Below are 16,428 nucleotides of genomic sequence, written 5' to 3' on the forward strand. Positions count from 1 at the left end.
GGTCAGTGCGGAACCGCTGAGGTTTGGGAGAAGGTTCACTTCATTCACTGGACAGGCAGCTGGGGAGGGCGGTCCCTTGTTGTTGGGCCTCTGCCGCTTCCTGTCCCAGCCAGCGGGACCTGAAATCCAGGCAGCTCTGACTTTGCAGTATGCCTCGTGTCTGCAGCAGCTCAGCCCACTGTGGTCCACCCCCATCCCCTCCCACAGCCCAGTGCTGCCACCTCCTCACCTCACCCAATCTGTTCTCTGCACACAGCCAAACTCTTTTTTCTAAAACTAGACCGTCCATTCAACAACAAATATTTGGTTACCCACTGTGTGTAGGACTGGGGTTCAGCAGTGAGCAAAACAGACCCTGGGGAGTTCACAGTTGGGAAGACAAATAATCACACAGACAATTACAAACCGATAAGTGCTATGAAAGAGATATGTATAACATAGGAAACAGGCCTTGATTGTAAATCAGGGAGGGCTTCCCGGAAGAGGCAGCATGTAAGCTGAGATCAGGAGGGTAAGGGCATGGGTAGCGGCATTCCAAGAGGGAGGAGCCAGCAGGTCCCTGCTTCCCAGAAGACACAGGGGAGGGAACCTGCATCTGCCATAGGTGTTAGCCACAAGGAGGTCACTGGTGGCTTTAGCAAGACCTGAGTTTGCTGGGGGCAGATTCCAGATCACAATGGCTAGGGGAGGTGTGAGGAGTACAGAAAGTAGACCATCTTTGGAAGAATCTAGCTGTAATTGAAGGGGGGTGGGGATGGTGAGAGGATTTTTAAGGCAGCAGAGGCTTGAGCAAATCAGACTGCCAAAGGGAAGGACATTTACCTTGGGATCGTGTCCACGTACTGAGAGGGAGCTGGAGAATATTGAAGGGAGAACATGGTGGTGATTGAAGGTGGAACCTTCCCTAGAGCAAGCTCGGGCAGCTGGAATCCAGAGCGTCTGCGACTGGAGAGAGACTGTCCTGGTGAAACTGCTGAAGAGAGGGAATCATGCAATGACACACTGGTAAATGTGTGACACTCACACCTAGGGCGAGGTGGGGGAAGGGAGCTCTGATCTATAGTGTGCCAGTATCTATGGTGTGCCCTCTGCCAGGGCAGATTTCACACTCCCAACCTGACTTCACTGAAAGCAGGGATCAGGGAGGATTTTGACAGTTGGCTCTCACTAGCTGGTCCGGAAGCTAGCTCAGGTTCAGAAACATGCATAGATTCCTGTGGCCGTGGGGTCACAAGAGGCGCCAGGCAGGCGACATAATGGAGAATGGCAGCAAGTGTGACAGGAAGAGTCAAGGGGCGGGGTCCAGCTGATGGGGCCCTGCCGGAATGCAGGCGCAGGTAGCGGGATGTTCCTTCTACCTGGGGGCATGGGAGCCCCCCTCCTGCCCCCGTTCCTTCCTCACTTCTACCCTCTCTCACTTGGTTTATGGTTTTTTATTTCCCCCCTCCTTCTTCTTGCGCATCCTTCCCTTGTGCTTTCCTGGCCACGGGCATGTCATAGGTGAGCAAGACCGAGTTCTCACCCAAGGAGCTCACAGACATGGGGTAGTCCGCTCAGGACTCAGCTTGGTGCCCAAAAATCTGGTGGGTGTCACCTACTGCCAGCATCGAGCCAGTGAGGCACAGGAGGGAGGAGGCACAGGGCGGCTTCTCAGACGTGTGGAGGACAGACAGGGACAGAGGAGGGTGATCCTTGCAAAGGAAGGGCACTGCCTGGGCAAAGGCAGTGAGGTGACAGCCAGTTTAGGTGCTTAAGTGTGGTGAGGGCTAAGGTGCCAAGGGGTGTCGTTTGGGAGTAAGTGGGGCTGAAGAGAAAGCAGGGCCCAGACCCCAGCTGGCTTCGCAGGCCTCTTGAGTTTAACTTTATGCAAAGGTGACAAGAGCAACTGAAGGATTTACGGCAGAGTGACATGGTCAGATCTGCATTTTAGAAAGATCATTCTGGCTGCAGTTTGGCTAGAGGGCGTGGTGGTGTCTGGAGTGGAGACAGGGAGATCGTGGGGGAGCTGACAGGCCAGGCGGGAGGTGATTGATGGTGGCCTGGGCTGGGGAAGCTGGTAGGAGGTGGAGAGGAGGACGAACACGGTGTTTCACTGAGCTGAGCTGTGAGGCCTTGTTCTAATGGATGTATTATCTCATGTAACCCTCCAAATAACTCTTGGAGAGAAACACTCTTGTTATTTCCATTGTACAGATAAGGAAAGTGAGGCCTGGAGAGATTAAAGCATCAGGTAACGGTATGAGTGGCAGGAGCAAATTGAAGAGCTTGCGGATGGCTGATGAGAGGATGAGGCAGAGGAAGGGTTCTGGGGGGATTCCAGTCTCTGGCTTGATAAGGTGGGTGGTGCTACCCATGACACCCCAGACCTGGAAGAAGAAGATGTGCCAGGGGTTGGAGGAGTTTGGTTTGGACATGTTGTCTGGGGCCTTTGTGACATCCAAGCAGAGAGGTCTGCTCCAGGGTTAGACACTCATCTGGGCCTGTGACTCTAGGAGCAGCTGGGCTGAAAGTAGAGATTTGGGACCATGAGCACGGCACTGGTGCTTGAAGCCATGTGCGTGGACGAGCTCAGCCAGGTAGCAGGTGGAGCCTGAGGAGAGATGTGACCCTTAAGGGGCCCCAGTGTAAGGGGGCCAGGGAGGGTGAGCAGTGGCAAAGGAGCAGCTCCTGGGGTGGCCCAGGGGCAGCGGAGAGGCAGGTGAGCCCTAGGAGGAGGTTCTCAGAGCAGGGAGAAGGGAGGGGGTGTCCACAGCATTTCACGTTGCAGAGACCATGCAGAGAAACATGCATTAGGCACAGAGCACAGGCATCTTGCTCCTTGCTGGAGCAGTTTTCATGGCGAGTGGGGGTGGGGAGAGCAGGAGCTGGAGGGACTTGGGTGGAGGTGAGGAAACAGAGCTGGAGGGGACCCCACCATTCCACAGCTTGTCCGTGAAGGTGAAGGGGGAGAGCGGGTGGAGGTAGCAGAGGGCTGTGTAGAGAAATGAAGTTCTTCTTTTAGCATGTCCTAAAATTTACCATTTACAGCCTTGGTTTTAATTAACTTGTAGAGCTTCAGTATCTTAATCCTACTGGGGGTTTACAAACTACAGTAAAACTTCAGCTATCCAGAATTCTTGGCAAACGAGCCACTCTGGAAAACCAAAGTGTATTTAGATGAAAATATTTGAAGGGGCTTCCCTGGTGGCACAGTGGGTAAGAATCCACCTGCCAATGCAGGGAACACAGGTTTGAGCCCTGGTCTGGGAAGATCCCACATGCCCGGAGCAACTAAGCCCGTGCACCACAACTACCGAGCCTGCACTCTAGCGCCTGCGAGCCATAACTATTGAGTCCGTGTGCCAATTGACCCAACACAGCCAATATAATTAATTAATTAATTAATTAATTAATTAATTTTTTAAAAAAATATTTGAAATATAGGATTTCTTACTTTTTGAAAACTTTTTTTATTATGGAAATTATCAAATATATAAAAGTAGAGAGAAGAATATAAGGAATCCCCAGGTCCCCACTACACAACTTTAACAGTTATCAACTCAAGGCCAGTCCTGTGCCATCCACACTCTGTTCCCCTCAAGCTCTGGGATATTTGGAAGCAAATCCTAGATGTTATAATCAATTCATCCATAAAACTATACCACGTTTCTCCAGAAAACATGACTTTCTTTTTTTTTTTTTTTTTTTTTTTGGCAGCGTTGGGTCTTCGTTGCTGTGCTTGGGCTTTCTCTAGTTGTGGCGAGCGGAGGCTACTCATCATTGCGGTGCGCGGGCTTCTCATTGCAGTGGCTTCTCTTGTGGAGGAGCACGGGCTCTAGGCACATAGGCTTCAATAGCTGCAACTCTCGGGCTCAGTAGTGGCAGCACACGGGCCCTAGAGCACAGGCTCAGTAGTTGTGGTGCATGGGCTTAGTTGCTCCGAGACATGTGGGATCTTCCCAGAGCAGGGATTAAACCAGCATCCCCTGCATTGGCAGATGGATTCTTAACCACTGCACCACCAGGGAAGTCCCATAAGACTTTAAAAAAAAATTAGCACAATACCATTATTGCTCCTAAAAATTCTAAGAATTCCTTAATTAAATATCCATTGTTCAAATTTCCCCAATTGTCTCATTTTTCCCCCAGTTAGTTGGTTAAAATTAGGCTCCAAACAAGGTCTATGCATTGCATTTGTTTACTCTATCTCTTAAGACGTCCCTTTCTATTTTCACATGCTTTGTTTGTTGAGGAAGCCAGGTTGCCTAGAGGCATGAGCGTTTGGGAATATGGGAGAGAGATGAGAATCACAGCAGGGTGAGCAGGCCAGGGAGGGATGAGGTGGGTGGGTGATGGCCAGACAGTGGGGACATCCATCTGTGGGAAGGAGGCAGGATGTGGAGGCCCATTCCAGGCAGGGAGGAAAGTCAGAGCTGCTGAGGGTGCCCTGTCCCAGTGACTCCTGAGGCCCCGCAGTCACTGGAGCAGAAGGAAGGTGGAAGGATGGCCTGAGTCAAGGAGCAGGGGCAGAGCTCAAGTTGGCAACAGGTTGGGCTGCCCGTCAGGCTGGAGGTGATGTGACGGGCGGGGCCTGAGGTCAGGCCTGGAAGGAACAGGATGTCTGTGTTCGGGAGAGAGGGAGAGGACAGGGCCAAAAATCAGCTCCTGGCCCGTTCCAGCTCCTCCCCACCTGGCCCCATCCCAGGAGCCCCTCCCTAGCCTCCCAGCTACAAATCCACCTTGGGGCCCGGATCCCGGATCCCAGGTCCCTTCACGATGCTGGTGGTCCGTGGCCTGGATCCCTTGCTCTGCCTTCTCCTCCTCTTACTCTTGGACCTCCACAGCCCTGAGGGGGGACACCCTCCTCAGCGAAGGTTTGAGTACAAGCTTAGCTTTAAAGGACCAAGACTGGCATTGCCTGAGGCTGGAATACCCTTCTGGAGCCATCACGGAGGTAAGGGGACCAGCTATGCCCAGGGTTCCTCAGAACGCTGGAGGGGCTGACCAGCTTTGGGTGGCTGTGACTTGCTGGGGAGTGGGCCTGCCAGTACCAGCCGCTGCCCAAGATGGGGCCAGGCCTGGAGCAGAGAGTGCCAGGGGCCCCAGGACCCCTCCCAGACCTGTCTCCTACTCCACCATGACAACCCTACTCCCACCCACCAGCCTCAGTTTCTTCTTTCTGCCTCTCCTCTTCTTTGCCCTGGAACTTCTCTTTCTCCTCTTTGTACCCCTCCTTTGAGGGCCCCTCATCCTGCCCCTTGGACCTGTGAACACACACACACACACACACACACACACACACACACTCATACGCTGAGCCCCAGACACACAGACACAGGGCAACTTGGACCAGCACAAACCTACATTCTGGCTCCACGCTGTTGGGTCTGTGACTGTCCAGGAGAACTGGGGGGCTGCCTGGAGGAAAGCATCCTCATGGCCAGCTGTTTCGCCAGAGAGTGCCCCAGCCCTGCCCTGTATATTTGTTGGGTGGAAGCAAGCACGAGAGCATCTTAGCCCGTACGTTGTCTTCAGGGCCTTCCAAACCCAGACCTACAAAGAATCCGTCTTCCACTTGGTCTTGTTCTGAAAAGATTTTTGAGGACTTATAAGGTCCTATGCAATAGGGAAGAGTTTACATTAGGAGTGAGCAAGAAGAAGAAGACTTAGAGTTAGGGTTGAGGCATGAAATGAGTCCAAGAAAGTAGCTTGTTACCAAAACATTTGCTGTGAAGTCTGCCCACCCTTCGGAGTTGGGCCATGGATCTTGTTCAGAGCCTCCTAGCAGACAAAGCAAAGAGAGAAAGCAGATCCTTTGTGTATATCTGTGTCTATGAGACGTAATATCTGAAAAACAGCATGATTCCCGACAGCAGAACAAATATCCCTTTAAGAAGAAGGGCCCTCTCAGCAGGGTTTTAGGCCCAGTCCTCCCTCACAGAGACACAGAAGGTACGCGAAGGAGGGGACTCTTCCTCACAGCACCAAGCCAGGCCCTGCCTCAGGGCCAGGATAACAGGGCCCGAACCACACTCACTGCTCTGGGCCGTGCCAAGTCTGGGGTGTGCCAGGCCATGCAGAGACACAGAGGCATGACTCTTCAGGGCCACCCAGTGATATGCGTGTTGTCCATCCATTCATTCCGCCTTTTATCAGACTCGCCCCCGTGCCCTCTGTGCCCCGCACAGAGACACAGGGCCGAGTCAGGTTCAAGGAGCCCGCAGTCTGGGGTGAGGTCCCAGGAGCACCGCACACGAGGCGGAGCACAGAAGTGTGGTAGGCGTGGGCGCTCTCTGCCTCCCGCACGCCACTTCAGAGGCGGCGCTGGCTCCCAAGGGCTCCTGGCCTTGCAGCTCCCGAGCCTCCCTGCCCCCAGCTCTGGCCTTTGCTGAGCAAACACGCTGGATGATCAGTCTCTAGAACGTCCTGGGAGGGACTGGGCCCAGGGCCAGGTTCCAGGCTGGCAGGCCGCAGAGGGGGGAGCCGGCAGGGGTGGGGCCTCTGATCTCCCTCCGTTTCCTGCCAAGCCTGCCTCAGTTTCTCTCCCCTTTCTTCCCTCCTCCCCCACCCCGCCCGCACCGGTGATAATTCTCACTCTCATTCCATCCTCAACTTTTCCTCAGTCCTGTGGACCAGTTCCCACCTTCACTTTCAAGCTTTCCCCACCTTGAGATGCCCCCTAGGGAAGGCATCTGTGCCCCACCCCACCCCCGCAGGAAGGCCCAGCCATGTCTGGACACACCCAAGTGTCTCATCACACTTTCAGAGCCTAGAGTCCTGACCCTCCACGTGGTTATTCTCTCCAGGAGCTCTCCTGTGTTCTGTGGTCTCAGGCATGTCCTCTCCCTCATAGGGCCTCTGTTTCCTCATCTGAGAAACAGAGGGTTGGACACAAATCTCTCTCATGGTGGGAAAAGCTTGTATGTTGGAGTCAGATGGAGCTGAGTTCCAATTCACTTAGTTCCTTAACTTTTTTTTTTTAATAAATTTATTTATTTATTTATTTATTTATTTATTTATTTATTTATTGGCTGCATTGGGTCTTCGTTGCTGCATGCAGGCTTTCTCTAGTTGTGGTGAGTGGGGGCTACTCTTTGTTGTGGTGTGCAGGCTTCCTCACTGCTGCGGCTTCTCTTGTTGCAGAGCATGGGCTCTAGGCACGTGGGCTTCAGTAGTTGCGGCACATGGGCTCAATAGTTGTGGCTCACAGGCTCTAAAGCACAGGCTCAATAGTTGTGGCGCACGGGTTTAGTTGCTCTGCGGCATGTGGGATCATCCTGGAGCAGGAATTGAACCCGTGTCCCCTGCATTGGCAGGCGGCTTCCCAACTGCTGCGCCACCTAGGAAGCCCAGTTCCTTAACTTTTCTGAGCCTCAGCTTCCTCATCTATAAAATGGGTCTTATAAAAGCAGGCTGCACAGACCTGTGGTGAGGCTTACGTGAGAATTCAGGTAAAGCCCTCCAAGTGGGTCTGACCGTCGTTGGCCTGCCCTGGCGAAGGCCTGTGCAGCCGTGCTGGGCCCCGATTCCCACTTCTTTGGTGGATTCCTGTGTCTGACCAGCCAGCCTGTTTTCTAATGGCTGTGATGTTACCTCCTTCCTCCTCCCGGAGCCCAGCCTGGACCGGTGAGAGAGAATGATGGGGGAGCAGGGGCTGGTGGGGCCCAGGCGCTGAGCTGCCCTGGTCCACAGACGCCATCCCAGGCCTGGAGGAGGTACGGCTGGCGCCATCCATGCGGAACAGGAGTGGCGCCGTGTGGAGCAGGACCCCTGTCCTCTTCTCTGCCTGGGAGGTGGAGATGCAGATGCGGGTGACCGGGCCGGGGCGCCGGGGAGCCCAGGGCATGGTGAGTGGCCCCCACCAAGGTCGAGCAGAGGGGGTGAGTCAGGGAGGCTGGTGGGGAGCCTGGGCTTCCAGTGTCCTGCAGGGGCCCCTGAGCTGAGCCACTGGGGACCCGCAGGCTGTGTGGTATACCCAGGGCAGGGGCCACGTAAGCTCTGTCCTGGGGGCGCTGGACTTGACGGACGGCATCGGGATCCTCTTCCACTCCTCGGCCGAGGACACCCAGGTGAGTCGTGGTCTCCTGCCCGCCGTCCCGTGCACATCCTCACCCTCCTCCCCGTGCCCGTGGCTCAGGCTGCTTCACCCCTCCCACACAGAGCAGCCCTGCCATCCGCGTGCTGGCCAGTCACACCCGCAACGAGCCACGTGGGTAAGGGCCTGGGCTGACCCCCACCCCATTCCTGGGCTGCAAGGGGCTCGGCGGTTACCCACACTGCCCAGCGTGCCCCGACCTGGCCTCTGACGGGGAGCCCCCCTCCTAGGACGGTGCCCTCCTTGCGAGCCTCCCATCTGAGCTGATGGCACTGCCCTGGGACTCCCTCCCACTCGGTCCCAGTGGTGCCTCCTCGGGGGCCGCCCGGGACTACAGTTTGCTTGCTGTTCCTGGGAGCCACCCCAGTGAGTCCTCAACTCACTCAACCCAACCGCCCCAGGCCAGCAGGGGTTTGGAAATGACGCAGGGTGGGGCCGGTGCTCAGTGTGTTCACTCACATCATCTCATCTTGACACTCCTGAGAAGTGGGGATTATTCACCCACAGTTACAGGTGAGACCATGGAGGCCCAGAGTGGGGAAGTAACTTGCCCCAGGTCACACAGCTGGGCACAGAGCGGAGATCGGAGGCCAGACTTGCCCATGGAGGGCTCGCACCCTTCCCCACACCAGCTGCCTGCCTGCCAGGGCTGTCTCTTTCTCTCAGATGACGTGGCTGCCCCGTCCCTCCCCAGCCAGGCTGCCTCCTCAGTAGCCAGGCCGGTTCGTCAGTGTCTCTCAGCAAACATCCCTTAGCTCATAACAATGAGAAAAATTGCTAACATTTATGACCTGAGCTTACTGTATGCCAAGCCCTTCACATTCATGGCTTGGTTAACCCTTGTAGCAATGTTAGGAGGTAATTTCAATTATTATTCTCCTCTTAAAGCTGGGGAAACTCGGGTTTGGAGAGGGAAGGGAACTTGCCCAAGGTCACACAGCTCAGAGGGCAAACACCGGCAGCTCTGCAGCTGGTTCCTCCCCTGCTCCCTGCTGCCTCCCTCTTGGCTGGAGGCGGTGGTGACGGGCTCTCTTGTGTGAGAGCTTCTGTGTGTCCCTGAGCCCAGGGAAACTCAGGACGTCTCGGGCTGAATACTCCTAACTCCCACAGCCAGCTGCACCGCCCCTGTGGGGAGGCAGGCTGGTCACATTGTCCTTGGCTGCTAGGATGGGTCTCGTGTTGTCGGTCTTGCTGCAGGCCAGGCTTGGCAGAAGGGAGAGGAAAGAAAAGCCAGACCCAGAGGGAAGCCAGTGGGAGACAGTGGGAGGAGGTGGTGGGCCTGGGGGATTGTGGGTGGAACCCCCACTGTTGGTCCAGGCTCTGCTCCCTAGGGCAGAGCCTTGGCCTCCTCTGTGAATTCCAAGTCCCAGCATCCTACCAGGCAACGCTTGCTTTCCTGCTCCTCTCTCCTCTGCTACGGGAGCTGAATACAGCACGGGATGCTTGAGCTAGACAGCAGGGACATGTCCTAAACCAATGGGGGTGGGTGGCGCTGCAGTCCTGGGCAGAACGGCCTCTGGGACCACCCCTGCTGGGTAGGCCTTGGGTCCTATGTGGCCTGGCTGGATTCCAAGTGCCCACAGGGATGGAGGCAGCCGGGTGCTGGGCTCCTGCCACCAGGACTTCCGGAACCGGCCGTACCCCTTCAGAGCGCGCATCACCTACTGGGGGCAGAGGCTGCGTGTGAGTCGCCCCTCCTGCTTTTGTGGGTCCACCAGGCGGGGAATGCAGATTACAGGGCTCAGAGCTTTACGAACGCCCATGACCCCACAGACATACCTGCGACACCACACAGGGTCCCTGGCACAGGCAGGCAACAGCCCAGGGATCCTCCTCCCTACACAGACTCCTAACTGGCCCTGAGCGCGTGCTTGGGAGGGCTGGCGCGAGACCAGGTGTCCACACTGCTCTGACACCAAGCTGCCGCCCGCCTTCCGGGCCAGGGAAGCCAGTGAGTCAGTGGGGACGATCCCCTTGCCAGGGTCAGGAGAGAAAAGTGGGCTCCCTCTTGAGAGGCTCATGCCGTCTTGTGTCCCTCAGGTGTCCTTGAACAGCGGCCTCACTCCCAACGACCCGGATGAGGTCTGTGTCGATGTGGGGCCCCTGCTTTTGGCCCCTGGAGGTTTCTTTGGGGTCTCGGCAGCCACCAGCACCCTGGCAGGTGAGGGTCCCTAGCTGGGAGCTGTGCGGCAAGAGGAAGAGGGACAGCCATAGGGACATTTAGAGACACGAAGCAAAGGGATGTGATGTAACAGAGAACCCATGGAGGAACTCAGCTGGAAAGCTGGGAGCAACCAGAGGTGGGAGTCCCGGGATGCCAGGACTTTGCTCTTTAGACTCTGGGCACTGGGGAGCCACAGGAGGTTTCTGAGGAGGACAGTGACATGGTCAGAGCCATGCGGAGGTGGTGGCCTCTGTATGGTTGCTTCTGCCAGTGGCAGCCAGGCTCTGGGCCTGAGGGTGTCGCTCAGCCTGGGGTCATGGCTTTAGGTCGGGACCGTCCGGTGTACTTACTCACTGGGGGTCCCCCTCTGGCTCTGCGTGCGGGTCCATCCTCATAGCCCACCCATCTGCGAGTCTGATCTCACACCTTTTCTATGAAGTGAACAAGACAAGGGTCAGAGCTGCCCAAAGTCGCCCAGATCTCTTGCCTGCCTGGAACATAATGGAGGCTGCGGAGCCAGGGCTGAGTTGCTGGGTGGGAGCTACCTTCCTTCTCCACCCCCCTTTCCAGATGACCACGATGTCCTGTCCTTCCTGACCTTCAGTCTGCGTGAGCCGGGTCCAGAGGTAGCGCTGGCCCTGGGCCTTCCCTGGGCAGCTCAGGGATCCCTCCCATCCCCGGGTGCTCTGCTCATGTCCAGCTACCAGACCGGTCATTCCAGCCCTTCTCTCTACCTGCTCGTGGAGCTCTGCTCAGCCAAGCCTTGTGCTGGGCAGTGCTGGGGCCAGAGGTGACCCTGTCCTCAAGGACCTCTCAGCCTAACTAGGAGCTGTGGGAGGGGTCCTAACCAACCAGGAGAGCAGAGAAGACCACATGGCAGAGATGAGCTCGAAGGAACACAGGGAGTGTCACGGACAAAGGCTTGCGGCCTGAGAGAGCTGCTGGGGTCCGGGCTGCACAGGAGGGAAGGGTGTGAGGATCAGCAGTGCAGCAGGGCTGGGAGAACTTTCTGGGCCTGGTGGCTGAAGGAGAGCCAGCTGTATGGGAAGGGGGGGTGTCTTCCCATGCTGGGGTGAATGTTTGGTCAGGGAGGGGGACTGGGCTTGCGGGAGGACCTGTGGGGAGACTCCCTTGGCCCCCAGATCTCCCATGGGTTTGGAGCCTGAGTTTTTGTCTTCTTCCTCCAGCCTCCTCCGCAGCCCTTCCTGGAGACGGAGCAGCTCCGCCTGGCAAGGCAGCTGGAAGGGCTGCGGGCAAGGCTGGCCCTGGGCACCAAGGAGAACATGATTCCAAAGCTGAACTATGAAGTCCAGGAAGAGGGTAGGGACCCAGGAAACAGGCAGGTAGGGCAGGGGCCCGATTGAGGATCCTCTTCCGTTCGAACCAGGAGTCCTCCAACTAGCTGGGAGATGGAGGCCTGAGGAGGCCATATCTAAGCAGGCTCTGGGGCCCAGGCCCTGGGTCCTGTCCCTGCCCCACCACCCAGACACATCTTTCTAGGGGAGAGTCTTGGAGGCAGAAGCCACACCTTTCTGGCCCTCCAAGAAGCCTTCGTAAGATAGGATCTGTTGTCCCACCCCAGCCGGCTGCCTGTCCCAGCTCTGCCCCTATCCCCAGGGGAAAGAAGCTTTGACCTGGAGGAGATGCTGCACAGACACAGCCAGATCCTGCAGGCTCTCCAGGGTCTCTCCAAGCACTTGACCCAGGCTGAGAGGCAATGGAAGAAGCAGCTGGGGTCCCCAGGCCAGGCCAGGCCTGAGGGAGGCTGGGTGAGTGGTCCCTCAGGCATCCAAGGGTCTCCCTGCAGGCCTGGAGAAGCCGAGCCTCATAGGCACTGGATCTGATGGCACCAGTGGGCTCCCTCTGTCCAGAAAGAGGAGAAGAGGAGCAAGCACTGTACTTGGGAACTAGTCTCCCCCAGCCAAGGTCTGGAGAGAAAGGAGGGCAGGGGTGAAATGCTTCAGGTCTCAGGATGGGGTGGACCTGTCAGGCAGGGGAGTGTGCGGGAGGGCGGCTCTGCACAAGCAAAGGTCCCCAGAGCCCTGCGGCTGCGGCTGGGGAAAGGAGTTGCCAGGTATTTAGATGCGGGTCTCTAGACAAGTGACGGAAATAGAGCGGGTGCTTATCTGCATGTAGCTCCACATGTGATTTGATTCACATACGCTTGCTTAATGCTCAGATGCACCAGAATCCTCATTTCCCCTCCACTGCCATCCTGGCTTCTCCCCCGGGGAGTCATGTCCCATAGCAGACCCAGCCTGGGGCCTGAGAGCTGAGCTCAGACAAGATGTTAGATGCTGGGCAGAAGAGGCCAGTGGTTTCTGTGAGCTTTGCTGGGTTCTGGCAGCTCGAGGTTTGAATCAAGTCCTCAGGACAGAGCAGCTGAAGCTGGGCTGCTGGAGTGGGGAGGAGGGAAGGGAGGCCACACACCAAGGCCAGGTCTCCCTGATCCCACTGCCAGGTCCAGGATGCCCCCTGCCAGGTTCTACCCACCCCTGAGAGAGGTGGCTACCTCTCCAGGTCACTCGGCAAGACAGCAGCCCAAGCACCAAGAGTTGACTGTGCCCTGGGGGAAGTGGGGAGGAGAGGACTGGCCTGGGCCTTTGACTCCTTTGGGGGCAGAACCACTTCCAGAAAGGGGGTGGGGGAATTTGAGGAAGCCCCCAGTCGGCCCTGTCAAAGAGGAAACCATCCTCCTCAGGGAGAAGGTTTGTGAGGAGGGGAAATCAGAAACCCAGATGGAGCGGTTCAGATAAACCTAACATAGCCAAAATGAGGAGGGCCCCGGTAATGGGGTGAGGCTTCTGAAAGGAAGAGGGCTGCAAATCACTGGGGAAGGTGAACTCTGAGAAGAGAGGGGCTGTGCCCTGGGCCCTAGAGAAGAGGTTGGCACTCCTGCAGGACTCAGCCAAGGTCAGTGCCCTACTCTGTGGACAGCGGACTCTGCTCCAAGACCTGCAAGAGATGAGGTAAGAGCACTGGGAGAGGAGGATTCTGGGGGAGAGGGAAGAGAAGTCCCTGTCCACCAACGTGCTTCTTTGCCTGAAGGGTCCCCCCCCCCCACCACCACCATTAGTCCTTTATTCCTTTTATCATTTCCTGAGCACCCAGCACAAAGCCTGGAACATAGAGAGAGGCTAGAGGCCGAGTTTGATTTGTTGGAACTGACCTGAATTTAATTGAATCAGTTTAAAGGTTTGAAACTTCTAGTTTAAACACAACTCCCTGAGACATTCTCACCCCAGGGAGGGTTAGTAAATCTGAGCCTTCCTTCAGTGATAGCTTCTGGAAGGAGGGAACTTTTTTTTTTTTGGACACACCATGAGGCATGTGGGATCTTCGTTCCCCAGCCAGAGATCAAACCCGCGCCCCTTGCATTGAAAACAGAGTCCTAACCACTGGACCACCAGGGAAATCCAGGAGAGAACATTTTGATGGGGTTCTCAGAGGGAGCACAACCAAAGTCAGGCCAAGTTGGGGGATGGGCAGCCCCTGACTTCATGTCACCCTCCTCCAACCTCCCGGCATCCCACTCTAGGCCAGGCTTCTGGAGTTACCCACGGAGCCCTGGGGGCAGGGGGTCACCTTGATGCCGCGAGAGGAGGGTGGCTTCAGGCTGTATGCTATGGCTGCAGCCCAACCACGGCCCTCCTCCCTATACCCAGATGCCTGGGGGTGGGAGGATGGGAAGAGGAAGAGGATCTAAATCCCTGGGGGCCAGAGACTGAAGGCAGAGCCCAGGGATCCTGATGTTGAGACAGACAACTTTAGGGAGATGCTTCTCTGAGCTAGAGCTGTCTCAAGGGGAAGCTCTGGGGTAAGAAGACCAGTCCTCAACAGGGGCCATATGGATGGTGCCTGCTCCTCACCAGGTGCTGCCTTTGGGAATTATGAGAAATGGTTAGGCAGTTTGGGTGCAATCAGAAGGGATAATGAGTTCTCTCCCTTGATTTCCACCCTGCATCAGGGATGCAGCTGCTCACATGGCCTCAAGAGCCCAGGTCTTCTACCTGCCTGTGGGCACCAAGCATCATTTCTTAGAGCTGGACCAGATCCTGAGTCTCCTGCAGAAGGACCTGCGGGGTCCAGTGGTGAGAGGGAAGGAAGGGGTACTGCAGTGCTCAGTGCCCTTCTTCCAGCACTTCTTCAACCCCAGGCCCCTCCTGCCTTTGCCCTCCCCTCCTGGGACTCGTGTCAGGCACACCTGTGTCTGCGTCTGTACATGCATGCACACCGGCATGCAAGCACATGGATCTCATCTTCTCTCTGCCTTCTCTGCTCACTGGAGAGTCCCACAGTCTCTCAGTACCATCAGGGCCCTGGAGACCACTTGGCCCAACTCCCACAATGACCAGAAGATAAATGAGAATGGGCTGTACCCAAGATCATTCAAAGCTTGGTGGTGAAGTCCACTCTTCCGTGCCCCACCTCATTTTGCTCTTTTCCTTGCCTTATCCGTCACCCTGTCTTTTGCTCTATACTTCTCTCTCTTGCTTATCTCTGGAGAATTCGGCCCCCTGAAGATTCCAGGCCCCAGGCCCTCCCAGCTGTTCCCACAGATGGAGCTGTGGGATTTGGGGTGGGGAGGCAGCTTTGTACTCTACCCCCTCTCCAAGTTCCCTGGATGAGAGCCAGGGTACCCCAACACTGGGAGAGGGAAACAAAGCCAACAGTGGCCCAGATCCTAGGTCCCCTCTCTCCTTCTGGGTAAGAAGCTGATCCAGGATCTTAGAACATCTTCTTTCAGAAAGCGGCAGCCAAGGACCACCGCCCACCTGGCCGGTCCCCTGGGGTTTCCTTGTGCCTGCAGCCTGGCATCTTCCTGTTCTTCCTCCTCATCCAGACTGTAGGCTTCTTCTGCTATGTACACTTCAGGTGGGCCTTCCAATGGGCAGGACTTCCCACACCTACCTGGCATCTCTTGGGTCTGGGCCATAGCCATTCAATTTGAGAGAGGGGATACTGAGGCCCAAGGGGGGACCCGCATGGTCCACCAGCTGGCAAGGAGCAGCGCCCAAGTTAGGACCCATTTTTTCAATAGAGACTACTACCTGCTCAGCTGCTGGTCCCATCTGGGTCCTACCCTCACAGAACTCACTCTCTAATGTAAGAAACTGACAAGTACCTCTGACAGTCACATCCCTTGTGGTCAGTGCCATGATGGCAGGAAGCTCAGGGGCTATAAAAGTACAGGAAAAAGCACTTCAGCCAGCTTGGGGAGATCAGGGAATCACCTGGAAGGGACATTTGATGGGGTCATCAAGGATCCTAGGAGTTTTCCAGTCTGACAAGATAAGTAAAGGCATTAATATAGAGGGAACAGCATGAGAAAAGGCATGGAAGCATGAAAAAAAAAGTATTTTGGAGAAAAAGTGGCAAAGGGTGGGACCAGTTTGTGAAACTGGGCAAAGAGAATTTAAAAGGTTGGGGGGAGGTCACTGTTTCTGCTTGAGTGTTTGTAAATGAATGAAACACTTAGAGATGTAAGGTGTGCTAAGGAGCTCCGAAATGGGACAGTCCTTGGTGGTGGTATTTCAAGACAAGAAGAATCAGTGTGGGCTGGGATGATCTTGGAGGAAGAGTGAGGTGTGCTGAGTTTTAAAAGCAGAGTGGAAGAGGGGATAGCCTGCAGATGCGGAGAACAGCAAAGCTATGAGGTGGAAATGATGACAGGTTTATGAGTTACATAGGAGTGTAATGGTGGCCATAAGGCTGGAGCCACCTGGACAGACCTTGAATGCCAGAAGGAACGTGTGATACTGATGCAGCAGGCCAAGGGAGCCATAGACGGTCCAAGAGCAGGGGGTACTGTGGTGCAGTGAGTATAGGGAGGTGGATGTAGTAAGTATAAGGAGCCTGGTCTCAAGAGCCCAGAAGGGAGAAGCCCAAGTAAACTTCTTCTCTCCCCGGCAGCAAGCAGGAGCTGAACAAGAACCTTCAGGACTATTTGTCCACAGGCAGCCGTCTTCTGAGTCCTGCACCACAAGTCCCTAGGGCCCTGGGGGTTCTGAGGAGGCAGCCCCTCTCCTCCAGCATAGATGCGTGACCTACCTCAAAGCCCTGAAGAAATGTCCACTTCTCATCACTAGGAAGCCGCTATATGCCTGGGAGGTGGAGGGCTTGGCCAGTGTCCTCTGTACCCAGCTCACCTTAGCCTTAGGGGAGCTCCAATTTTATTAAAGGTGATTTT

General features: G+C 55.9%; 1 protein-coding gene across 1 annotated transcript; it reads left to right on the plus strand.

Moving 5' to 3' along the window:
- The first annotated feature begins 4,785 nt into the window (after positions 1-4,785).
- LMAN1L (lectin, mannose binding 1 like) lies at positions 4,786-16,284 on the plus strand. Its single transcript, XM_057724997.1, has 14 exons — positions 4,786-4,933; positions 7,672-7,826; positions 7,941-8,048; positions 8,140-8,192; positions 9,658-9,757; positions 10,115-10,235; positions 10,809-10,864; positions 11,426-11,558; positions 11,856-12,007; positions 12,700-12,774; positions 13,140-13,207; positions 14,206-14,329; positions 14,986-15,117; positions 16,159-16,284. Exons 2-14 carry the CDS (start codon positions 7,713-7,715, stop codon positions 16,282-16,284), a joined length of 1,362 nt encoding a protein of 453 aa, XP_057580980.1. The 5' UTR covers positions 4,786-4,933; positions 7,672-7,712.
- The last annotated feature ends 144 nt before the right edge of the window (positions 16,285-16,428 follow it).

The sequence above is a fragment of the Hippopotamus amphibius genome, chromosome 2 (assembly GCF_030028045.1).
Source record: "Hippopotamus amphibius kiboko isolate mHipAmp2 chromosome 2, mHipAmp2.hap2, whole genome shotgun sequence".
Taxonomy (NCBI): domain Eukaryota; kingdom Metazoa; phylum Chordata; class Mammalia; order Artiodactyla; family Hippopotamidae; genus Hippopotamus; species Hippopotamus amphibius.

Coding starts and splice junctions, on each gene's coding strand:
- LMAN1L (XM_057724997.1), top strand. CDS start 7,713: ATGCGGAACAGGAGTGGCGCCGTGTGGAGCAGGACCCCTGTCCTCTTC. Junction 8,193..9,657: donor ACCCGCAACGAGCCACGTGG/GTAAGGGCCTGG, acceptor AAGTGCCCACAG/GGATGGAGGCAGCCGGGTGC. Junction 15,118..16,158: donor GCTATGTACACTTCAGGTGG/GCCTTCCAATGG, acceptor GGCAGCAAGCAG/GAGCTGAACAAGAACCTTCA.